Source organism: Alternaria alternata, assembly GCF_001642055.1.
Source record: "Alternaria alternata strain SRC1lrK2f unplaced genomic scaffold CC77scaffold_2, whole genome shotgun sequence".
In the NCBI taxonomy this organism is placed as follows: domain Eukaryota; kingdom Fungi; phylum Ascomycota; class Dothideomycetes; order Pleosporales; family Pleosporaceae; genus Alternaria; species Alternaria alternata.
Window position 1 is genome coordinate 1,059,107 of NW_017306191.1, and position 23,920 is coordinate 1,083,026.

General features: G+C 52.3%; 8 protein-coding genes across 8 annotated transcripts; 5 read left to right on the forward strand and 3 right to left on the reverse strand.

The window, feature by feature from the left end:
- Positions 1-2,200: 2,200 nt before the first annotated feature.
- Positions 2,201-3,420, forward strand: CC77DRAFT_1016320 (glycoside hydrolase). The gene has a single exon (XM_018524195.1). The coding sequence runs from the start codon at positions 2,462-2,464 to the stop codon at positions 3,386-3,388; it is 927 nt and encodes a 308-aa protein (XP_018390762.1). The 5' UTR covers positions 2,201-2,461; the 3' UTR covers positions 3,389-3,420.
- Positions 3,421-4,200: 780 nt separating this feature from the next.
- On the forward strand, positions 4,201-7,300 carry CC77DRAFT_927010 (hypothetical protein; the record flags this gene model as incomplete). Its single annotated transcript, XM_018533965.1, has 2 exons — positions 4,201-6,561; positions 6,614-7,300. 2 exons carry the CDS (start codon positions 4,201-4,203, stop codon positions 7,298-7,300), a joined length of 3,048 nt encoding a protein of 1,015 aa, XP_018390763.1.
- Positions 7,301-8,041: 741 nt separating this feature from the next.
- CC77DRAFT_980495 (mitochondrial precursor protein) lies at positions 8,042-10,564 on the forward strand. The gene is made up of 4 exons (XM_018536060.1): positions 8,042-8,471; positions 8,520-8,602; positions 8,655-10,070; positions 10,134-10,564. Exons 1-4 carry the CDS (start codon positions 8,162-8,164, stop codon positions 10,218-10,220), a joined length of 1,896 nt encoding a protein of 631 aa, XP_018390764.1. The 5' UTR covers positions 8,042-8,161; the 3' UTR covers positions 10,221-10,564.
- Positions 10,565-10,721: 157 nt separating this feature from the next.
- On the reverse strand, positions 10,722-13,460 carry CC77DRAFT_1027901 (serine threonine protein kinase SNF1p; the record flags this gene model as incomplete). Its single annotated transcript, XM_018526401.1, has 3 exons — positions 10,722-12,148; positions 12,198-13,033; positions 13,081-13,460. The coding sequence occupies 3 exons, from the start codon at positions 13,458-13,460 to the stop codon at positions 10,722-10,724; spliced, it is 2,643 nt and encodes an 880-aa protein (XP_018390765.1).
- Positions 13,461-14,486: 1,026 nt separating this feature from the next.
- Positions 14,487-16,247, reverse strand: CC77DRAFT_927011 (MFS general substrate transporter; the record flags this gene model as incomplete). The annotated part of the gene is made up of 4 exons (XM_018533966.1): positions 14,487-15,053; positions 15,099-15,690; positions 15,739-16,050; positions 16,108-16,247. 4 exons carry the CDS (start codon positions 16,245-16,247, stop codon positions 14,487-14,489), a joined length of 1,611 nt encoding a protein of 536 aa, XP_018390766.1.
- Positions 16,248-16,741: 494 nt separating this feature from the next.
- Positions 16,742-17,706, forward strand: CC77DRAFT_1016325 (hypothetical protein). The gene is made up of 3 exons (XM_018524196.1): positions 16,742-16,893; positions 16,940-17,412; positions 17,466-17,706. The coding sequence occupies exons 1-3, from the start codon at positions 16,762-16,764 to the stop codon at positions 17,545-17,547; spliced, it is 687 nt and encodes a 228-aa protein (XP_018390767.1). The 5' UTR covers positions 16,742-16,761; the 3' UTR covers positions 17,548-17,706.
- On the reverse strand, positions 17,608-18,804 carry CC77DRAFT_1090897 (low molecular weight phosphotyrosine protein phosphatase). The gene is made up of 2 exons (XM_018529541.1): positions 18,263-18,804; positions 17,608-18,206 (listed from the first exon to the last, which is right to left on the reverse strand). The coding sequence occupies exons 1-2, from the start codon at positions 18,321-18,323 to the stop codon at positions 17,719-17,721; spliced, it is 549 nt and encodes a 182-aa protein (XP_018390768.1). The 5' UTR covers positions 18,324-18,804; the 3' UTR covers positions 17,608-17,718.
- Positions 18,805-19,602: 798 nt separating this feature from the next.
- On the forward strand, positions 19,603-22,682 carry CC77DRAFT_1027903 (hypothetical protein; the record flags this gene model as incomplete). Its single annotated transcript, XM_018526402.1, has 4 exons — positions 19,603-19,621; positions 19,764-19,978; positions 20,044-22,596; positions 22,668-22,682. The coding sequence occupies 4 exons, from the start codon at positions 19,603-19,605 to the stop codon at positions 22,680-22,682; spliced, it is 2,802 nt and encodes a 933-aa protein (XP_018390769.1).
- Positions 22,683-23,920: the final 1,238 nt, after the last annotated feature.

The window sequence follows — 23,920 nt, forward strand, 5'->3', positions numbered from 1 at the left end:
CGTTCCAGGGCTATCCTGGAGAAGAGCTGATATGTGGGATGATACAACACAACGTTTTGCTTTGCCCTCTTGTCTCATTCTTCTTCCACATTCACATCCTCAAATTTGGGTCTGAAACGCACCCTAGGACAGACCTCTCCTTGCTTCGTTTAGTACGACGTCCCTGATCATGTCCTTTTGTGGCTTCAACGGCGACACTGCGGGGCATTAGCTGGAACGGCAAGTTACGCCGTGCGCTTTCGACTATCGATACTGATGCCCACGTCTTACGCCACGCCTCGTGTGGGACTAAGACAAGCAACACCAGACTCGTGGTCATCGTCCTTGACGCTACCTTCGGCTACGCCACGCGACGGCACTAGCCCAGATCTTAGTTCAGTGCACCGCTACACCAGGTCAGCTCTCTGCAACCCATAAGCAAGATGCGGGTTGCACGGCATTGGAGGCAGTGCGCGATTTCAGTCAGATCAGGATGGACTGCATCATCGAGCATGCGACGGTCTGTGTGAATATTCCGAGTTGGCAAGGCGCAAAATGGCGCCTACCAAAAGGATCGTGACCCCGAATATTTGTCCCACTATTGGATGACTCGAATCCAACATTGACCGCCCACGTCAGGCAAACTCACCGGTGGTTTGCTCACTATCGAGGTCTGACTTGCTGACAGTTGGCGGCGTTGTCAACTTCGTCTACATTGCATAGCTCTAACAACCCCCACACTAGGTGTCCGTCCCGCGAGATTGCATCTGCCATGCCATCACCGCCTTGATAAAACTACCTGACTAACACGTAGTACTTCTTGTCTAGCTTGGGCACCCTTTCCAAATGGCGTTTCGTCAGCATATCCCCTACAGCTTCATGAACCCAATGCTTTCTTTAATAGACAGCAAGAGAATTGTGAAATCATAGGGTGAACTTCTCCGAAGGCCTTCTCCAACCGTTAGTATGGAGATGGGAGGGCCAACCAACACCATAGCTATCCTTGGCTTGGTCTTTCGACACAAAGTGCCGGAGTAGTTCAGTGGTACACGGTCCGGCACCAATCTTTCGTGTCACATTGAAATGGCCTAGGCCGTATCGCTTCGCAGGGACATGAAATGCGAGGACCGGCACTGATATCTCAGCTTGACGACGTGCATGCAGACGTTTCCGTGCGCATGTGCAGTCCTGCAGCCTTATGCTCGACATCATCCAGGTAAAGCGAGCAGCAGGGCAGATTCGGACAATAACTTTCTTCTTCTCAACGACTTCTTCCGCTGTTCCAGTATTGTCCGAAACCTGGGGCCGTTTGCTTTTACGGTAGGCGACCACCGGTTAATGAACTCCATTATCGTACGGATTACTGAATTGGCCCTAGTATTTCTTCTTCGTTCGGGCGCTGCAATAATTCTTCTTGCTGGCCGACTCTTCCTTTGAACTCTCATCTCCTCATCACATTCCCGATTTTGACCAGGACGCACATGGTCGTTTCAGTCCCAGACAGGCGTATACAACTCATTTACCCTGCCTTGTAACGCGCAATAGGCGCTCGAAAACCCTGTACGAGAACTTCATCGAAAACAAGCCTGTTGTTTTTCTCGAATAACCTGAGAATGCCAGACTTATGTGGGAGTAAGACTGCTGAGCTTGCAGTTTGGAACGTCTCTATCGTCACACAGAAGAAGTATATATGATCTTCTTACTGTCAAGTCTTGATCGAGTGGTCATGGCTAGCCTTGTCGTTCCCGCCTCCTATGTCGGACATGATTCGCGTTTCATTGTCACGCTGGTTTCCGGAAAGATCGTCGCGGATATATTACATCGTTGGTTAGCACCGGAGGAATTCAGAAACATTGCCTCCATGGACGCCGACTTTTCTGCCCAACTGTCGCCCATTGCGCAAACCTATCTTTCACATGGCACTTGAGGGAAAATAGTCTACTAGATGCGATGCGGAGGCTGTCGGTCCGTCGCGTTCATTCTAAACGTGGTAATTGAATGGAAGCCCCGCTCGATTTCCGTGCACCAATTACGACTATACCACGGCCTTGGCTACTATACTACCCCACAAACTAGAGCCGCTTCGACATGCGATTGCCATATGATCTAATATGAAGCGGAGTGCCTTGTACCGTTCTGTTTCTGGTAGGTATTGACTGTAGTCGTGATGAGCAGTTATAAGTGCTCTTTCGAACACGATAGCTGGACACTCATCACCAGCAACCGGCGACTCGATTCCATGAAGCTACTTTCAATCCTCTCGCTATGCGCAACTGCGGCGGCATTACCTGCAACATTTAGTCTATCACCACGAGCCTCGATCTCAAAAGCCGACGGCCTCAAGTTCAACATCGATGGTGTGACGAAGTGTAAGTTTGAAGACTAATGATCATTTTGCACCGCTCACAACACCATAGACTATGCTGGTACCAACTCTTATTGGATCCCTTTCTTGACGAACGACAATGATGTCGACGTAATCATGGGTCATCTTGCTACGTCAGGCCAGAAAATACTCAGAGTATGGGGGTTCAACGACGTCAAAACCATCCCTGGTTCTGGCACAGTATACTTCCAGTCCTTCTCCGGATCCTCTGCCACCATAAATACAGGTACAAACGGTCTCCAGCGCCTGGATGCTGTAGTCAAAGCTGCGGAAAAGCACGGCATCAAGCTCATAATCAACTTCGTGAATAACTGGACCGATTATGGGGGTATGGCCGCCTACTTCTCCGCCTGCGGCGTAAGCAGCAACGCACAATGGTACACAGCGGCCAGATGTCAGGGCATGTACCAGAGTTACATCAAAGCCGTCATTGCCCGCTATCGCAACTCCAATGCTGTGTTTGCGTGGGAACTCGCCAACGAGCCGCGCTGTAATGGCTGCCAGACGTCTGTCCTGACTGAATGGATCCGCAAGACGAGTAACTACATCCGTTCTCTTGACTCAGACCACATGATCACCGTCGGCGACGAAGGCTTCGGTCTCCCGGGCGATGGTTCCTATCCTTACCAGTTTGGTGAAGGCATAGATTGGGAGGCAAACTTGAAGGTGGGAAACATCAGTTTCGGTACCTTCCACCTCTACCCTGACAGCTGGGGCGTGAGCAATGCGTTTGGCGACGGCTGGATCAAGGCACATGCGCAGATTTGTAAGAAGCTCAACAAGCCGTGTTTGTTCGAAGAATATGGTGTGCCGAAGAAGGAAGATCATTGTCCGGTGGAGGGTGGCTGGCAAAAGACTAGTCTGTCGTTAAAGGATAGTGGTATGGCGGCGGATTTGTTTTGGCAGCTGGGTGACACCGTGAAGAGTACTGGACAGCTGACGCATGACGATGGACACACGGTCTACTATGGGAGTGCGGATTGGAAGTGTCTGGTGGATGACCATGTCAAGGCTATTGGGTAGGATATTAGAAAGTTAGAATATCAGGGGGTTGGTAGCGATGACTTCAGTTCTGGTGTTCGTTCGTGCTTTTATTAGCTCGCGACGCGAGGCATGGGAGTTTGCGGGGACGCGTGCTAACACCAACACTCCAACCCACCTGGCACCGCGTACCCCCCCTCACCCCCCCTCGCCGCACCCGATGGCTTGTCACAAAGGGCCACCATGCAGCACCAGCCTTGTTGAGACACCCTGATGTCGCCGACTTACAGCCTGACTCTGGTTGTTTGCTTTACTGCCCGCATACACACTGCAAACTATGGAGAGAGGGATAGGCTTCGTCAAGCTTCCCGAACGGCTAGACGCGCTCGCAAAGCGCAAGCAGCAATGATTGACAGCGGCGTCTTCGCGACCGGTCGTACGAGGTAATATGGAGGCTATGGATCACCACAGGGCACAGCAGATGGGTCTGGGTGTAGTTTGGGGGCCGTAATCCTGCGCCACAAGCGAATAGCTTGCAGACGCCCAGAGACAGCTGAATGTGCGTGCGACAACTGCGGATAGCCGGGCTATAGTAATCCCCTCCAGCCTTAACTCTCAGGTCTTTCACAGACCGACCTTACCATGTCATTTCACTTTGTTACGACAGTCCATCTCTTCCACTCCCTGTCGTGAAGTCTTCCCGCCGCACCCACGCTGAGCCGCTCACTTGCAGCCCTAGGTTGTGCAAACGCGACCCTACGCAGCCTCCCGCCAATACGGACCGCAAGAGCACTATAAGAAGAGAAGGCTGAAACGTAGACGACAACAAAGAGGGGTGGTACACGCCAGGCACCATGGTCGATCGACGGCCACTCATGCAGGAGTCCTCGGATCTTTCTGAGAGCTCAGACAACACACCCGCACTGCCCTCGCTCGGATTCTCCAATAACTCCCACACTCTGGGGCTTACTACTCCACCGCCTGCACGACCGAACTACGCACGGCACCAGAGCGATACCGCTGCTGTCGGCCGCAACACACCAAGCATCGTACCAGAAGAGGATGAGGAAGAGGATATTTCAGAAAACTTTCAAAGAGGCAAGGATACTGGGCTAGGGATAGCACAGTCTGGTGCGACTACGCAGACCGCCAGACGTGTCAGTATACAACCCATCCCCCGACGAGCTGTTGGTCCTGGTCCCAAAAGCCCACCCACAAAGACCTCTGGCACTTTCTCGCCTCCAGGTTCGGCCGACCCATACTTTGGAGGCTTCCCCAAGAGCTCAAATGAGTCCACGCCAGATCTACGACGAGACAGGTTCAGCCCCGACATTGGCAGGGCAAGTCCGGACGTTGGCACATACGAAGACTTTCGGCATGGCATACTGAAGAACGCAAAGCAAAGCAACACCAGTGTGAACGATTACGAGACATACATACATGCCTCAGATACCGAAGGACTCAGAGGAGGTGGGGCAGCTCCATCCATCAAGTCGGCATATGAGAACGACTTTCGCCCAATACATGAGTGTGCGACTACTCGAGACTTTTATCATCCGCGCTTCACCTGGCTTAACCTGTCCCTGATTGTCATTTCGTTGTTCTCGTGCTTGTTTTCTGGAATCTTCCTAGCCTTGGCTATCCGCGCGCCTCACTATGGTCGGCGCATTACGAGCCACGGCCCCATTACTCCATCTGACGCTATTCTACTTACGACTGTCATGGCCAAACTTATCGAGCTGTCCTTTGTCACAGCTTTTGTGGCCTTCCTTGGACAGGTGCTTAGTCGAAGAGCGTTCATGAAAGACCATGGTCGCGGTGTAACGCTGTCAGAACTCAGCATGTGGAGATGGGTCGTTCAGCCTGGAACTCTAATTACGCATTGGGAGACTGCCAAGTATGCTGGGCTATCTTTCCTGGGTATCTTGAGTTTACTGAGCGCTATTCTAGCGACTCTCTATTCATCTGCAGCTGCAGCTACTGTTCAGCCCATGCTAAGAGATGGTAACTGGGACAATGGCCTGGTCTTGGCTGGTCGTGTTAAGAGCGATTTCGCAAACATCAACTACCTTAAGCAAATGTGCCAGACACCCATTCGAACTGACAAGGTAGCTCAAGGAGAGACTTGTCTACAAATGGAACATGCTGGTCAGGGATACCACAACTTTCAGCGCTACCTCTCAGATTGGGATCTATCAGCCAGAAATGGCAACGGTACTGCGATTCAGAAGCTACGACCCCAGGGCTTTGGGCTTCTATACGAGAATACTACGGTCAGTGGGCAGTGGATCGACATCATCAATACTACCGAAGTATCCAAGAAGTACGGTCGAGCTGTCAACAACGTAACAATGGCAATGCCCCACTCGGGTGTGTTCGCTGCTGCCCGCGACCAGAGAAACGGGATTTTGCAACCCGAAGAGTTGAATTCTGAAGGGACTTACTCGTTGCGTGCTTCGGTACCGTCACCAGTTTTGAATGTGTTATGCGTCAACATGAATAAAACGGAGTTAGAACCTATCGTATACGACACCTGGAACAATGAAACGGTCGATCTCCTTTCGTGGGGAAGTCTTCCCGGAATTCGAGACAACGCGACCACAACCAATAGAACTGTGGTCGACGAGATTTTCGGCTGGGACATTAATGACACAACCACCCTCAATTGGCCGCCTGTCTTTGCGAAATACCCAATATCTTTCAACACGATCATGAATCATTCAAGCAACGCCTGGGGACGACCTGCAATATATATGCTTGGGCAGGGTGGCCCAGATGACGTCGGCATGGACGGAACAGGTATCTTTTCATTGTGCAAGATACACCTGATGGTGCGACCAGGATGCAGTACACGACACAATGTCACAGGATCCGGTGCTACCATGGAAGCACTTTGCGAACAACCTGGTGACGACAAAATGGCTTTCGTCGAGACGGGAGAGACAGTCAGCGTCAATACCCAAGGCGTGGCTAACTGGCGCGACATAGGTACTGATTGGGCCAACAGTCTTTCACTCGGCACAGGCCTCATGGATGCGAATGCGAGCACTTCCAGACTATTAACACAGTTGATACTGAAGCCTAGCGACCCAGCTCCAGAAAGTTTCAAAGTGGATCTAAGCGATGCCATACCTAGTATAGGAGAGGCGATAGCTGTCTTGGCTGGATGTACACTGCTTCTCAGTATGATAGATACGCCCTTTGTGACGTTCTGGGTACGCAAACTTCTTTTCTCTACCTCTTCCAGGCTTGCTAACCTGGTGATAGAACTACACACACCCTATGCTCGACGAGTATCAAACTCAATTCTTCAAAGCATCTCTTAAAGCCCAACAATACGCATCTGGCGGCATGCCAGGTGCTTCTAGAGCGTGGGTCCTCATACTTGCGCTTGTCTTCGCCATGAACATCTTTGTCCTGATCTACTTCATTCTCCACCGCGGACTGGTGACGGACTTTTGCGAACCACCAAACCTCTTCGCCCTCGCTGTCAACTCTCCTCCATCACACGTTCTCGCTGGATCTTGTGGCGGTGGGCCAGAGGGCAAACAATACATGGTGAATTGGTTCGTCAACCATGAGGGTAGCCACTTATACATGGAACCTGGCGAAAAGTCACATCTTCTTGGTGACCACGGGCACGCGCATGTGCATAACCACACCCACGGCCATACCCATACTCATACCCACGTTCCGGTACACCAAGCCGCTCCACGAGAGGTCAAAGCTGGCAATGGCTATTTCTCTCACATATCCGAGGTGATCAAGCGACGGTTAAGCAGGAAAGACTCCGCACCGACAAAGCTTCGGCCAGCAAGTGGTGTAGAGAGCCTCAGAGCTCCTGCGACTGTAAGACCGGGTAGCATAGCGTCAGCGGACTATGAGATGGAAGATGGTCATACGAGGACGTCGCGACAATATCAAAAGTTGGCCAAGAGGAGGAGCATGCTGTGAGGTCAGCCTTTTGGTAGCAATGCTTGCATGCGTGTATGTAATGTTTATATATATAATGGATTGTCAGACGTGTCTGAATCAATTGTTGCGCAAAATATGTGCACATTTCCTCCACAAGTTGAAAAAAAGGGACTCGTTGCCATCGTTCGCGGTCGTGCACATCCGAAGCTCACCAGCAGAGAGCTTAGCAGGGGTGAGTACGGAAGTGTCCAAAAACCTCCATCGTGAGGGGGAGTGCCCGTGTCTTCTGGCCTTTTTGGCTATCTTCAATTGACCCAGGTTGTGCATGATACTAAGGACCTACGTACTCTGTGTTCCATAGCGTTGAAAGAGCATACGATCTTAGCGTGACTTGTATTGGATCACTGCCATTCAATTAACAACTGCCTTTCCGTCATTACAAAAAAGGAGCAAATGGTATATGCGCACTTTTCTATTGGGCTCGTTATAGATAGCCATGATAAACAAAGAAGGTTATCACTAGAGAAATATGGTTTAGGAAGCTGAGGGAAAGATGAGGAATTATATCTGAAAATGAGATGGAAGACGCAGTGTAAGATTTAGAGACATGATCAACCCTTTATGCAAGATTTGTCCAGCAGAAACTGCCTTTCATCTGTCCAGCTGATAGTGTGTATATGGAACAAATCTATCCTTATGACGCTGAACTAATCGAATGTCTCAAGTGGGTCCGGCTGATGACGTCCGAGCGGGCCCGACAGCGTTCATGTTGCTGCACATCAAGCTTGCCCTAGCCCAAATTTCTGCGACTCAACACACAACCGCCCAACGCCATTGAGCACTACGATATCGGGCTCTCTAAACCTCCATCTACCTAATACACTCTTGACCACACCGACCATGGCGCCCGTGAATGCACCTGCCCCGCAGGGCCCGGGGCCTTTCCCAGTCCAGATTCCTGTCGACACTAACAACTCGCTATGGGACCGATTGTCGAATTGGGCTTCGGAGAACAAGGGCGTCGTCTACACCATTGCAGGTATAACGCTGGTCGTTGGTGCTGGTGGTGCCGTCTACTACTTCTCCAACGATTCAAGAGACAGCGCAGCAGACACAGCAGCGAATAAGCGCAAGAGGCAACGCGAGCGCAAGCGCGCGAAGGAGAGGGCCGAGAAGGACTCGGCGCCCAACAAGGCATCTGCAGACTCTGGTAGGTAGATGCATCACGACGACACAGCATAGACTGACTAGGCAGCAGAGAAGAAGGCATCCGTAGCAGAAACAACCGAAGACCAGCTTCCCGAGGTTGACGAGAACAGCGTAGGCTCTCTGTCAGACGAGGTGCGACACTCCCATGCGTCATCAACCATCTCTCAATGCTGACGACTTGCAGGACCGTAAAGACTATGCCGCAAAACTCAAGGCTGCAGGCAACAAGGCCTACGGCTCCAAGGACTATAACCGCGCCATCGACCTCTACGGCAAGGCCATCCTCTGCAAGCAAGATCCCGTCTTCTACTCGAACCGCGCCGCCTGCTACAATGCCATGTCTGAGTGGGACAAGGTCATCGAGGACACCACCGCCGCCATCAACCTCGACAACGAATACGTAAAGGCGCTTAACCGACGAGCAAACGCATACGAGCAGGTCGAGCGCAACAGCGAAGCCCTTCTTGACTACACTGCGAGCTGCATCATCGATGGCTTCCGCAACGAGAGCAGCGCACAGAGCGTCGAGCGTCTGCTGAAGAAGGTGGCCGATGCCAAGGGTAAGGCCATTCTCGCCTCCAAGGAGAAGAAGCTGCCCAGCCCGACTTTCGTCACAAACTACCTTCAGAGCTTCCGACCGAAGCCAACACCAGAAGGCCTCGAAGACGACGCTGAGCTTGATGAGGAGAGTGGAAAGGGCCAGCTGCGCAAGGGTCTCAAGGCCATGGCAACAAAGACCGGCGATGGATACACGGAAGCTGCAGCAGCCTTCGACCGCGCAGTCGAGCTTGGAGATCTCGGAGAGCACGAGGCATTCGCGTATAACATGCGCGGAACCTTCAGCTACCTCAAGGGCGACAACGAGGACGCGCTCAAGGACATGGACAAGAGCATCGAGCTTCAGCCCACACTAACACAGAGCTTCATCAAGCGCGCCAGCATGCACTTGGAGCTTGCTAACCCAGAAGCCGCCGAAGCCGACTTCGCCGCCGCCCTCGAACAGAACTCCAGCGATCCCGACATCTTCTACCACCGCGCACAACTACACTTCATCAAGTCCGAGTTTGGCGAGGCTGCAAAGGACTACCAGAAGTCGATCGATCTCGACAAGGACTTCATCTTCTCCCACATCCAACTTGGTGTCACACAATACAAGATGGGCAGCATCGCCTCGTCCATGGCCACTTTCCGCCGCTGCATGAAGAACTTCTCACAGGTACCCGACGTTTACAACTACTACGGAGAACTGCTTCTCGATCAGCAAAAGTACCAGGAGGCTATCGAGAAGTTTGACACTGCTGTCGAGATGGAGAAGACGAGCAAGCCCCTCGGAATGAACGTCCTGCCCCTCATCAACAAGGCCCTTGCGCTGTTCCAATGGAAGAACGACTTCGACGATGCCGAGAAGCTGTGCGAGAAGGCGCTCATCATCGATCCAGAGTGCGACATTGCTGTTGCCACCATGGCACAGTTGCTGTTGCAACAAGGAAAGGTCACAGAGGCGCTCAAGTACTTTGAGCGTGCTGCCGAGCTGTCGAGGACAGAAGGCGAGATCGTCAACGCACTTAGCTATGCTGAGGCAACCAGGACACAACTTGAGGTACGTCACCAAACACGCTTTTTCCAGACAATAACAACAACAAGTACTAACTCTTTCCTCAAGGTACAAGAAAAATACCCCAAGCTCGCCTCAAGACTAGGTGCTATGGGCGCCGCTGCTGGCGGTTTTGGCGCAGGTGGCATGCGATAGATGCCCACGTCCGGTTCATAATACACCTTCTTCTCATCCTATCTACGCCACCTTGCACGCTGTTTTCTCTCTGCTCCAAGCGGCCTGCTCTTACGCTCTTCTCACCCCTTTGTTCCAAAATGTGTATTTAGTATAGGCAGTTGCGTGGACGCAGAGATTGGAAAGATGACCAAAGTTGGGGGCACGAAATGCACGATCGAGCAACAAAAGGGCGTTTTTTGTTTGCCATACCTCTCCTGCTCCTGGTTGTGTATAGTTGTAAATGTACGCATGGTTGTTGTTCTTGTTGATGATGATTATGATGACATGACAGAAAGTGTGTGATCTAGATAGATGTATTGGGCATAATATACTACATTGGTATCAAAGCCTCTTCGTACATCTGCCTCTATACGCGATCTAAAAGTTTGCGAATCCCACGCTACGCATATCGCATTGTTTCCCATGTCTCACAAAGCCCATACCAACAGCGCCAAGTCTATCCGTCTTGTAACACCATGACTACTCTCCGCTCAACTGCAGAATAAGCGTGCTAGCGACATCCAAGAAAGGAAAAGGACTAGTGACAATCTTCTCTCCTTCCTGCCGTCCAGCACCCACAAGCTCCGTCCGCTCTCGGAGAATATCTGTACCCCCCTCACGGAGCTTGTTCGCCAAATCCTCTGGCAGCGGCTCACCTTCACCCAGTCTACGCCACACACCCTGTTCGTCATCCCAACCATCTTGGTGTGGGTTTGAATGACTAGAAGATAATGTGATGGAAGGAGACGCCTTTATTTCACGGACAAGATTGGAAACGAGACGCTCGTAGCCTGCGCATTTGAAGTCTACGACGAAGAAGTCGCGGTCGATACTGTACAGCTGAATGGACATGTATATGTAGACCGCTTCGTCGGGGTCAGGGTGCCCTTCGCTAATGGAAGCGGCGCGGGAAGCTGCACGCTCAGACGGAGTCATGCCATCCACTCCGTGAATACTCGATGCGCTTGCGTTGGTCGAACTACGCCTGCGAAGACCAGAGGGATCGTTGGCGAGATCCACGCGCGACGAGTGCGTCGAAGAAGGATGTGCGACGCCAGGAGGGAACATGCCTTCTTTGCGGAAGCGGGCATTGATGACCCACGGATCTTCCGGTACATGGTAACCCCAGTCATTGGTGTGATTGTAATGCCTCTTTTGCCGACCTCTTGTCTCCTGTTCATTTGCATCTTTGTTACGTATACTAAGCGGCTCACGATGTGGCGAGTTCACTCTAGCTCCTTGATCTTCATGCGAAGAGTGCGATGATATCGAGTCTTGCGATTGACTTCGTGACTTAGGTGGTGAGCGATCGTCGGGAGTCCGAGAGGTACTGCGGCTACGAGATCCACTTCTGCCGCCTGCTCTACGTATCTTAGGTACTTCCCAGTCAGCACCCATCGCTTTGAGTGCCTTGAATATCGCAAGCATTGCCTCTGCGGGCTGGTTCCTAGATCTGATACCAAACTGCCACTTGGTCGCTCGAGGTTTCTTGGCTGGTAGACTTGTCATTGGCTCGGGTTTGTTTCTGCCTGCTTCTGGCATCGTGCGGAAGTTCGGTTTCAACCTTCTGGCTGAGATCTGCCGTTGTTCTTCAGTTTGTTCTGGGGTGGGTGGGAGACCATCATGTTCTTGGACTTTGTTCAGAGGTCGCGGATGACCTTTCATATAGGCTTTGTGGTATTCCGTGAGACTGCTAGGCAAGATAGCAACTGTGCTGACAGGACTTCGAATGTTCGCAAGCTGGCTACTGGCATTTGAGCCTTGACGTACTCGTTCGTGTTCAGAATTTGATGGCGGTATGAACTGTGGACGAGTAGCTGCATTCAGCGATTGGGGCCTGAATCTATCCATGTGACTGTCGTGAGTAGGAGGCGACATTTGATCCCACTCAGCACCTGTCAATAAAGCTGCGATAAACTGTTAGCCATGTACGTGTTTAAGTGAGAGCTGGCTTACGATTCTTCCGCATCATCTCATTCTCTCGAACAATCAAGTAGGCATCCTTGATTGCACTTGGCTCATCCCGCGCCAACGCATCTTGCACATCATGCTTTGCATAACCCATAGTCTTGCCAAGCTTCGAGACAACATTCTCATGTAGCGCCTGTACACGGGGAGCATCTGCTGATGGTGCCAGAGCCTTGGGATCGATTGCCTTGTTCGGGTCAGCGCCGCTATCGAAGAAGTCTTGGGCAGGTGGCTCAAGATACGCAGGCAGATCTTTGGTGAACCAGGGATCCTGTCGAAGTTCAGGAATTGTGATGCGGTGTACGGGGTTGACCATCAACATCTTCCTGATCAAAGACGTGGCGCCAGGGGATAGATAGCTTGGCGTGCTGTATTGTCCGGCCGCGATCTTCTTGAACAGAGTGGGAATGTACTCGTCGTCGAAGGGTAGTCGGCCTACGAGTAGGACGTAGAGGATGACACCGCAACTCCAGACATCGACCTCTGGACCTGCATACAGCTTTCCAGATATGACTTCGGGTGCGGCGTAATTGGGACTTCCACAGCTTGTCTTGAGAAAGTTGCCGTCTGTCATGATATTGCTGAGTCCGAAGTCGGCAATCTTGACGTTGCTCTCGTCGTCGAGCAGGAGGTTCTCGGGCTTTAGATCTCGGTGTACGATCTTGTGTCTGTGGCAGTATTCAACGGCGCAGACGATCTGCTGGAAAAACTTGCGCGCCTGGGCTTCCTGCAGCTTCCCGTGGTTGACGATGTAGTCGAACAGCTCACCGCCGGCGTATTCGAGGACCATGATAATCTCAGTTGGTGTCGTTATGACTGTGTACCTGCGGGCGGTCAGTATACGAAAGCTATGAATATGCAGTCCACTCACAGCTTGATGATGTGAGGATGTCGTAGCAGCTGCAGGTACTGGATCTCGCGCTCTATCCTGCCGGCCATGTCTCGAGTGACGAGTCGCTTGCGATTTATAATCTTGAGAGCCACCTTCTGGCCGCTGACCTGGTGTGTCGCCAGTTTGACTTTACCGAACGAGCCCTCGCCTAGTGTCCTGACTATGGTGTACTGTCCGAGCCGCTGGTTCGCCTTGGAGTCCTTGCTCTTGCTCTCCTGCACAGCTGTGCCGAGCGCAGTGGGCGGCGCGACGGCATGGTCCTGGGCCTTGGTGGTGCTTGCGGCGCCAGCTCCTCGCCGTTGGGCGGGCATGGAGATGGAGAGCTCCTCCAGGTCTTCGTTGTCGATTGCGGCTGACATGGTGCGCGTGGTGTTGATGGAGCGGCGGTGATGTAGTGGGGCTTGTCGTGCCTGGGAGCACTGGCTGGAGCTTTGGCCGGGGTGGTAGCTGGTGAGCGCCTGCGGGGACTATACATGGGGTGTTAGCAGGTATGCCGATGCAGGGCTGAGCCAGACGAGCGGGTGGCTCCAAAAGCATGTGAAGACGGACGCGGGTGCTGGCAAACAATGAGCACTTACGTCACTGCTGTCTGTTTCTTTACAGCGGGGCGCGCAAGCCGTGGTCCTGGGGCTCTGTGCTGCGAGTATACCGCGCTTGGCTCACTGCCCCGCTACTACGCTGCGAGGGCCACCATCAAACGTGTCTGGGGGCGAAGGGGAAAGGGCGTGTACAATGACTCCCTGGAGCGCGTGCTTGCAGCGGTTGCGTGCGACTGATCGGTGTGAGGCGGCCGAGTCGGTGACACGGTTTATCGATTGTCAGATCGTCGACTGCAGTGCATGGACAGCTGTGGTGGGGCGCGCTCCTGATGAGACACGGGGTGCTTTGGATGTTGGGAGCAGAGGTTGCGAGGATTTCTACGCGAGGCAAGGCGCCGGAAGCGGAGCAGGGCGAAGAAAAAGATGGAGTTATGGGGAAGCAGGCTAGGCGCAAAAAGTGACGGAGCTTGGGGTATCGTGAAGCCCCTCTTGGCTCTGCCTGCGAGTTGAACAACCGCTGCTCCGGCGTCGGTCGGCTATTGCTATCAGTCACACCTGCGACGGCAATCCCAACGACACAGGCAAACGGAACAACTAATCGGAACAACGTACTATGGTTTGTGGTACTTGTATATCTTGTCTTACAGCAGTCGCAGCAGCGCTGTCAGCCCGGGGTTGTTGACTTGCATCAGGTAGACCTGGTTCCCGCCTCCACGCGAGTGCTCCGCGTTCTCGTGACCCTCTGGCTGCCCCATGGGCAATTCCAGAAACCCATCTCAATCAATGTCTTCTCCATGACTGCCACTTTGCCAATCACCGCCTGCAGGACCATTCTCCACCCGCTCTTCATCGGAACCAAAACATTCGTCCGAGACCCCTCTGCTGGACCTCGCGCCGAGCAGCACCATCCACGTATGCAGCCTCGCCCTCGCTAGTCGAGCTTGCACTACTAACCTGCTTTCCTTTGTTGTCGCCAAACATCTTCAGTAGGACCACCATGCTTCCTGCGCTGAGTATACTAGCGCACAGAATGGCAATCATGACAAAGTTGCTGTTGCGGTACTTGTGCGGACCGTCCTTGGCATCTTCGGGCCATCCAGAATAGAGTGCGTAGGTAGTCAAGATACTTCCTAGATTACCAAGTCCAGACACAAGTGCGCTAGCTGCTGCTACACCCACCTCTCCATGGCGGGGCTGGAAGATCTCGTTGGACCAGGCCATGCAAATGGGCACCGTCGGGCCCAGTCCGAAGCCGATAAGTAGCACACCACCGTAACGTGACCAATCTTTGGCGAATGTGGCGATCAACAGACCTGCAATCTGTATTACAACGGCGCCGCTGAAGAAAGCAGGACGGTGATGGTGGAAACGATCAGAGATTGGCGTCACGAGGAGAATGGCGATGAGGTCCATCTGTTGCAATTAGCTCGATTCACACAACAAGACCCAGATACTTACAATCCAGATGGGTGCGGAAAGCAGACTGAGCTGAATGCCCGTCAAGCTTGGGTTGATGCCGCGTATGATAACAGTCGCGTAAGCCTGTGTTCCGTTGCCTACTCCCACCACACCAAAGTACATGACGACAAGGGGGTAAATTCTCCAGTCGATTACGACGTGCCAGAGATCCTTCATATTCCACAGCTTGCGGCTGTAGACGCGGGTCAAATCTTCGTAATGGATGCGCGCGTCTTCGCCTTCTAGGGCTGGTTTGCCTTGCGGCAGCCATCTCGCCAATCCAGTTGGTTGACGAACTTCACCAGGAGGTAGTGGCCTATCGGGAAGCCACCAAAGTAGCGATATGCCGACGATGAAGCCGACGATACCGTACAATAGGAACATCCACTGGAATCCGACCAGACCACCTACTCCGTCCATCTTCTGGAAACCAGCTGAGACAAGACCCACGACCGCCGCAGACATCTGGGACGCTGTGAAGTAGCGTCCGATGCGCTTGCCGGTGCGAGACGGAGGGTAAAAGAGTGTCAGGTAATACGACATACCGGGCCACATGCCTGCAATGACGATACCCAATAGCAATCGGAGAAGGCTGGTTTGTTGTTAGTCTTTGAATATAACATGCAGGGAAAGTACCTACTAAAGGTTCCAGGCAGCATTCATAGCAGTCAGACACATGCCAATGATACCAACACAAGTGACGATGCGACTCATCCAAGCGTGAGGACTAACCCTTGACATGATGAGGTTGGAAGGAAGGTCGAAGATGACATAGCAGACGTAGAACAGCGCCAGACCAGTAGAGACCTGTTTCGGCGTGATGTTGAGTACGGATCCAAGATCGTGACCTTCAGCCAGGTTCATAGTTTGAGCAAGTCCAATGTTGGAGCGAATTGCCGAGCATAAGAAGTACAAGACCCAGAACGCTGGCAGAATCCGACGGTCGAGCTTGCTGAGTGGCTGTTAGCATAATCTACGATAACTCATGGCGAGAAAATGTACAACTTACGAGTAAACTCTCTCTATTCTATCAATATCGACCATTTCGGGTCCGACTTCGACATCCTGGTGCAACCCTGTCTGCTTTGCATCGCTCGTCTCCCCGACCCTCTTCTCGATGGGTGCTATCTCCACAGCGTCCGAAGCCATGATGTGGAACTGCGATAACACGAAATAGACTGGTGAGTCGAAGGGGAACAGATACTTCTCAACGAAGCACCTTCCCTACTTACTTAAGCCGATACACCGTTCGGCCATGCCTCCACCAACTGCGTGGGCACTCCCATTCGCCAATGCGAACATTTTGCATGGCTAGTGGGGTAGCGCTAGCAATGGTTTGGGGAATGATCATGGCCGGCGGTCGAGACTTGGGTTACAACTAGGTGTGATTTTCCGAGGGTCCACGCGGGACAACGGCACTATCTAGGACTCAGCGCAAATTTGTTTAAGCTATCCCGGATATGTGGTCATGGACAATCGAGGTGGCTAAGGTACTTTGTTGCGAGACTAAGACGGAAGGAGCAACGCGCGGCTTGATCTGCCGCTAGTGCGGACTCCCGAAGTCCTCGTCATTGTTAGTAATCGAGCATCTGAGCATAAGGTTTCGGCCTCATTCCCAGCAACGATAGTAAACAAGTCTCAGACCCTACGATTGTATATACTCATGTGTCCTGTATTGTATCAGATGTTTGCGAACACCTTCGTGCGTTCTGCGCGTCGTGTACGTCCTTCAGCGCAAACACTTCGTCTCAGAGGCGCGAGGAATGCTTCGACATTGCCAGAGAATCAACACATTGTATGTAACTCACGCTTTTAGGACAACACCTACTGACCCGGTTCAGTATGTACATAAAGATCCGTTCGATCCGAGCAAACGTTTGCTATCACTACTGCCCACCGAACCTCCCACACCACAACTCGCCATAGGCACATGCACTGCTCTCCCACCCACGCCCCAGAACTTCACCGAGAACCCACAGTTCCTTCCCATCCTATCCTCTGTGTTCGCCACACACGCCATCTCTGACCCATATGTACAATCGCAAGCAGCCGTCTACGCGTCACCAGGCGGCTCTAACCTTTCGCAACCGAACGATGGCGCAGGCGGCGCAAATCACCAAGGCGGCATGGGAGGAGCAGGTCATGGAGGTTGGATACATATCAGTGATCTGAGGAATCCACCAGACTATGGGCGCATTGCGTGGCCCGAGGACATCTTCGGCAGTGTGGAAGTTGACGGCAATGGTCATTTTAGTGGAGGAGACGGAGGCTGGCAGAACAGTGGGACGTACCGCGTTGTGACGAGGGAGGGCATGTGAGTATCTTTGTTGTAATCCAGAGAGTTGGGCGCGAAGCTAACAGAAGCAGTTTGGGATTGACTGACTTTATGCGAGGAAAATTGGTAGAGAAGCTACTGGATCTAGAGAGGCAGATTAAGCGGAACTCGTAGCGATACGACATGATAACGAATTATACCCCGGAAGCATCACGCGTTGTAATGAGGCTTATTAGAGTCCAACTGGAATTGTACATGCATTGTAGCCTAGGGCAGTCTATGGGGTATCTAAGCGCACAACCACTCCACACTTGAAATAATATTCTACCATCCATTCGCCTCCTTTCAGCTCAGCTCTCCTTTCTCAAGCCTCTCCAAGAACACCTTGCCAAACTTCATGCACTGCTCGTACGCAGTCTTGAACCCATCATCTCCTCCATAGTACGGGTCCACAATCTCCTCGCCCCTCTCTCCACGCCTCCCCTTCCTCATTTCCCCCCCAAACTCTCCAAACAGCATAACCCTCCCAATGCCCTCGTCGCTTCCGCCCTTCTTCTTAAGCTCCCTCTGCCTCAATGCCTCTAAATCTTCTAGATTCTCATCGTCCATTGCGAGTATGTAATCGAACTTTTCGAAATCGCTGCTAGGAGAGAACTTTCGTGCCGAGTGGCGGTAGGTGGTTATCTTGTTCGCTTTGAGGGTAGCCATGGTGCGTGAGTCGGGGCTGGAACCGACATGGTAGGCGCCCGTGCCGCAAGAGTCGATTGTTGAGATCAAAGGGTGCGAGGGTGCGGTAAGAGACTGGAAGACGCCTTCAGCCATTGTTGAACGGCCTGTTGGGAGAGGTTAGTGCTGTGGTGGGATACAAAGGGTGGAGGGGTGTGTTTACAGATGTTTCCTAGGCAGACAAACAGGACGGAGACGGGTCTAGGGGATTTGGAGTCGCTCATCGTGGCGATATGGGAGGTGTCTTGGTCGTGTGTGGGTAGGTTGGGTAGGCGTGAGGTTCCTTTGCGATTGAGTGTTGTGGGAATACGAGGATGCGAGGAATCTGGGAAGATCGGAGATCATCTTGGGACGGCGTATCGTCGGGATTGGGCCTGTTAGGTCAAGCAACAGTTCAGGCGCTTCCACTTGCGATAGAGTAGGCTACCTGGATTCGCGTGATATTCTTTGGCGATCCATGTATCATACACTAATACCGCGACAACAATTACACTCTCTAGGTACGGTGAGATGTCTTGTAAGACTCGATGTGCACCGCCGCAAATGACGTGGGATCGACAGGTACTGTGCACGCACGCCAAACGTGACAACGAGCGATCACCAGTGCATTATAATCATAAGACAACGCAGGTATCATGCTGAATTGAGGGTTTGAGTTGCTTTTGCTGCTCACTCGTAGGCATACGCAGTGTAGTGTAAAGATCGACAAACACTCGAGCCATTCTCGCACTGCGGCAGCCACACGTCTACGTATGTACGAGTGACCTGTCACTTCGGCCTTGGTGGGGTTTCCGAAATCGTCCAGTTGCCAGAGCCGCATCTGCATGTGCATGCGCCTGATGACTTGCCTGATATTCAAGGAGTAAAAGTGCCATGCTGACGAGAGATGCAGGAAGGAAAAGCCATGTCGTCTAGTCAACATGTATGCTCCAATCATCTATCGATAGCGATAAAGTTCGGCCTTTTCACAGCCGTTGGTGAGCAAAGCTTTGACGGAAATAGACCTTGGGGCTTCGTAATAGCAGGGCTGTGAAGTGTGGCGCACCCCACGACGATTGCGCAGCGAGTGCTTCCTTGGCAGCTGCTCAGGTGCACTTGAATGGATGAACCCTCCAAGGAGCCAGTCTTCCACGAGCTAAACTCAGCTGCAACCACTTCATCTCTATAGGCTTTGAGGCCCCAGTCGTTGCAATCTCTGAAAGCCGGTTACTTGCGCTCTTCTTGGTGTTACATCATTTGACCGCCCATGCGTACCCGCTGGTTGCTACAGTAAACAACCCCAGAGCGCTACCGGCCCGCCAAACGCACCAAACACATCCTGAAACCCGAACATATACCAGTCGCCTGTCCCGCGACGCCTATACGATAGCACACCATAACAGTCGCACCTTTGGCTTTTCAACTGGGCAACCCCTTGTATTTGTGTTTTGGCCTGTTGATCCGCCCGTCGCATTGCTGCAGAAAGATTGAAGGCGCAGCAGCATACGCTGGAAACACACCAACATGTCATACAACAGATTAGGTGAGTAATAACTTGGCAGACTCGAGGTCGCATGGGAGAGGCCGGTCAACCTCGACACCTTCGCAAACCACCGAACAAGCCTTTTCCACCACGAGGTGCCACACTTGCCAGTCAAGCTAACCGTACTACATAGGCGCACCAGGCGGTAGCGACGACCCGTACGAGATGGATCCCCGAAGACAAGTTGGGCGCACTCCTTCGCCAGGGCAGCCTCTCCGTGGCTATCAACTAGAAGACCGCTATGCATCACCACATCAAGACCGCTATGCGTCACCACAGCCCTCGGGCATCTTGGAAATCCCAATGGGACCCAACCCAGCAGCAGCCTCCGGCGACCGCTTGCCGTTACAACCAAGTGTATGTATTGCGCCTCCAAGGAGACGACGAGCGATGCAGACAGTGCAGGCTGACACATAGAACAGTACTCAGTAGAGAATATCCCATACGCCGCTGGCAACTATCACGACGATTACGACCCACGACCACAACATCACGACTCCGATTACTCGCTCGACCCCCAAGCGCATCACGATGCATACTACAACCAGCCTTACGACCCAACTCCGCATGATGAGAGCCCGGGCGCCGGATACGGCACACAACCGACGCATTACTGGCAAGATGAGGACATGAACAGACCGATGATACACGGGGCCAATTCCTATGGCCCGGATCCCCATGACGCAGATGACATGGACCCAGAGAACCCCTTCCACGATGAGCCCGCGCCCACACCTAGCCCAGCTCCAATCAAGCGATGGAAAACAGTCAAGGAAGTCCAATTGTTCAAGGGCAATTTGGTGCTCGATTGTCCAATTCCGCCGCGGTTACTGAACCAGGTTCCACATGCACAGCCCCCGGAGCGTGACGAGTTCACTCATATGCGCTACTCGGCCGCCACATGCGACCCTGCAGACTTCGATGCAGAGCGCTTCACTTTGCGTCAGAAGCTTTTTGCAAAGCCAAGGCACACTGAGCTCTTCATTGTTATCACCATGTACAACGAGGAGGATGAATTGTTTGCGCGAACAATGATTGGTGTCATCAAGAACATTGAGTATATGAACTCGCGAACCAACAGCAAGACGTGGGGCAAGGACGCGTGGAAGAAGATCGTAGTCTGCGTCGTCAGCGATGGTCGTGCCAAGATCAACCCGAGGACCCGCGCCGTGCTAGCAGCCCTCGGTGTCTACCAGGACGGCATTGCCAAGCAGCAAGTCAACGGCAAGGATGTGACTGCCCATATCTATGAGTACACCACGCAAATGACGCTTGACATCAAGAAGGGCGTCGTCGGTGTCAAGAAGGGCAACACCCCCGTCCAAATGCTGTTCTGTTTGAAAGAAAAGAACCAGAAGAAGATCAACTCCCATCGATGGTTCTTCCAGGCTTTCGGAGCTGTTTTGGATCCCAATGTTTGCGTGCTTATCGATGCTGGTACAAAGCCTGGAAAAGACTCAGTCTACCAGCTGTGGAAGGCATTTGATCTCGAGCCCATGTGTGCAGGTGCCTGTGGTGAGATCAAGGCTATGCTTGTGCATGGCAAAAAGCTCTTGAACCCGCTGGTTGCGACACAGAATTTTGAGTACAAGATGAGTAACATCCTGGATAAGCCTCTCGAGTCTGCGTTTGGTTTCATCTCTGTGCTTCCTGGTGCCTTCTCCGCATATCGCTACGTAGCGCTCCAAAACGACAAGACTGGACAAGGGCCACTGGAGAAGTACTTTGCTGGTGAAAAGATGCACGGTGCCAACGCTGGAATTTTCACAGCTAACATGTACCTGGCCGAGGACCGTATTCTGTGCTTCGAGCTCGTCTCCAAGAGAAATTGCCACTGGATCCTCCAGTATGTCAAATCTGCTACCGGAGAGACGGATGTACCGACCACCATGGCCGAATTCATCAGTCAACGTCGTCGTTGGTTGAACGGATCCTTCTTCGCTGCTGTCTACGCCCTGGCTCACTCTTTCGACATCTTCCGGAGTGACCACTCTTTCTTGCGCAAAACCATGTTTCTCGTTGAGTTTGTCTATCAAACTATCAGCATGATCTTTGCCTGGTTTGCTCTTGGTAACTTCTTCCTGGTTTTCCGCATCCTTACTGCCTCCTTGCAGAACGAACTCGGTACCGCGGGTAAAGTACTCTTTATCGTGTTCGAGTGGCTCTACATCGCTGTGCTGATAACATGTTTCATATTATCACTTGGTAATCGGCCACAGGGTTCCAACAAGTGGTACATGTCTATGGTCTACTTCTGGTGCATTATCATGGCTTATCTCATGTTCGCGTCCATCTTCATCACTGTTCGCTCCGTCCAGGGACAGATCGAAACTAACGGTGGCTTCAACGCGGCAGACCTGTTCAAGGATAAGATCTTTGCCACTTTGATCATATCACTACTATCAACGTATGTGATGTGGCTAGTGGTGTCCATCATCTTCCTGGATCCATGGCACATGTTCACGTCTTTCTTCCAATACCTGCTCATGACACCCACCTACATCAACATTCTCAACGTCTACGCCTTCTGCAACACCCACGATATCACTTGGGGCACTAAGGGAGACGACAAACCGGAAAAGTTGCCTTCGGTCACCACCAAGGCTGATGGTAAAGCAGATATCCAGGCGCCAACTGACGACGCCGATCTCAACACTCAGTACGAAACAGAACTCCGCGTCTTCAGCGCTAAGTGGAAGGAAGAGAAAAAGGTTCCTTCAGCCAGCGAGAAGCAAGAAGATTACTACAAGGGCTTTCGATCTGGTGTCGTGCTGTTCTGGATGTTCTGCAATTTGGGCCTGTCGGCTTTGGTTCTGCAGTCCGGTGGCCTGGAGCTCACCGTCAGTAGTCCCGATGAGGCCCAGCAGAAGCAGAACGACGCTGCCACTATTTACCTGGCAGTAGTTCTCTACAGTGTTGCTGGCTTGGCTGCGTTTAGGTTCATCGGAGCTATGTGGTTCTTGGTGGTACGAATGGTAAGTGACACACCAATGGCTTTCGGGCAACAACAACAACCAGACATGAAGCACATACTAACGATCTGCAGTTCCGTGGTGTATAATCAGACACGATGTCGACAGTTTGGGGGGTTGAAGTCATTTTTGGCGTTCAGGTATTAAATGATCATGGGTGGTGCAGCGAAGGCCTCCATCCTTTTCTTTGGTGAGGTTCATGACATGATACCAGCTTCTTGGAAAAGCACGCGATCTCGGCGTGCAGGATGAGTATTTACGTATTTCATGTGCCAAATGCCAGTTCAACGTTCACAAGAGTTTCTGACTATCTGTTTCTGTTCTCTTTTGACTTCTTGGTGTTCTCGTTGCTCCTGTTCTTTCTGTTGAAGTAGATCATCGCTCTGCTCTCACTGTCGCCCCAAAGCGGCCATCGACGCTTTACGTTTCTTCCATATCATCACACGCATCCTCTCTTACCATACCCAGCATATCGCGTGGCATATCGCCAATGATACACCTACAGCTTCCCGATACTGATAGCGATTTACAATACTGACCTCACCTTCACCTGCGTTGTTATCGCTGGGCTTCAGCACGGGCCCTCCGCCTGTTTACCACATATCAATAGAGAAGTTGCGTCCACAACACGATTTTCAATCCCAATACCTACTTCTCAGTTCTTCCCAGCAGTCGATCGACCGACCGCAATCTACTATTCGATCGCTCTGATCATCTCTTCGGTGCTTGTTGCAGACAGGTCGCGTTACTATCACTGAACTCCAAAAAGGTCAGTCACTCCCATCCGGTGGTTGGTTCTTCACTCCATACTACGACGACAGTCTCGGATTGTCAGCATTAACTCTTCACTTGTTGCATATGCTAACCATACTGTCGTACAGACACTTGACATCAACTCCAATCCCCCTAGCCATTACCCACAGCTATGAGCTGGGATACTGGTGCAACTGCAGGTATGCGACATGCTGCGGTAGCCTCAAGCCTCTACTGACACAAAGACAGGCGGCAGCTCCTCATGGGATCCGGCTTCTGCTGGCGACAGCTGGAACGGCGATGATGCCGGTGCTGGTGCAGGTGCTGGCGATTCTTGGGGAAGCGGTGCTGACGCTGGCGGAGGCGGAGGCGATGCTAACGACGACGGTTGTCGCATGTAAGCAATGCCTCATCAACCAACTTCGTTCTATGTTGCTGACAACAAAATAGCTGCAAGCAGCCCGGTCACTTCGCCCGCGACTGCCCTGATAAGCCCGAGGGCGGTGGCGGTCTTACTGGCGAGTGCTTCAACTGCGGTCAAGTCGGTCACAACAAGGCAGATTGTACCAACGAG

Excerpts from the sequence above, each read along its gene's own strand:
- CC77DRAFT_1016320 (XM_018524195.1), top strand. The coding sequence starts at position 2,462 with ATGGGTCATCTTGCTACGTCAGGCCAGAAAATACTCAGAGTATGGGGG.
- CC77DRAFT_980495 (XM_018536060.1), top strand. The coding sequence starts at position 8,162 with ATGGCGCCCGTGAATGCACCTGCCCCGCAGGGCCCGGGGCCTTTCCCA. Across the intron at positions 8,472-8,519 it reads CAAGGCATCTGCAGACTCTG|AGAAGAAGGCATCCGTAGCA; the intron begins GTAGGTAGATGC and ends ACTAGGCAGCAG. Across the intron at positions 8,603-8,654 it reads TAGGCTCTCTGTCAGACGAG|GACCGTAAAGACTATGCCGC; the intron begins GTGCGACACTCC and ends GACGACTTGCAG.
- CC77DRAFT_1016325 (XM_018524196.1), top strand. The coding sequence starts at position 16,762 with ATGTGTCCTGTATTGTATCAGATGTTTGCGAACACCTTCGTGCGTTCT. Across the intron at positions 16,894-16,939 it reads TGCCAGAGAATCAACACATT|TATGTACATAAAGATCCGTT; the intron begins GTATGTAACTCA and ends GACCCGGTTCAG. Across the intron at positions 17,413-17,465 it reads GTTGTGACGAGGGAGGGCAT|TTTGGGATTGACTGACTTTA; the intron begins GTGAGTATCTTT and ends TAACAGAAGCAG.
- CC77DRAFT_1090897 (XM_018529541.1), bottom strand. The coding sequence starts at position 18,323 with ATGAGCGACTCCAAATCCCCTAGACCCGTCTCCGTCCTGTTTGTCTGC. Across the intron at positions 18,207-18,262 it reads TGTCTGCCTAGGAAACATCT|GCCGTTCAACAATGGCTGAA; the intron begins GTAAACACACCC and ends CTCTCCCAACAG.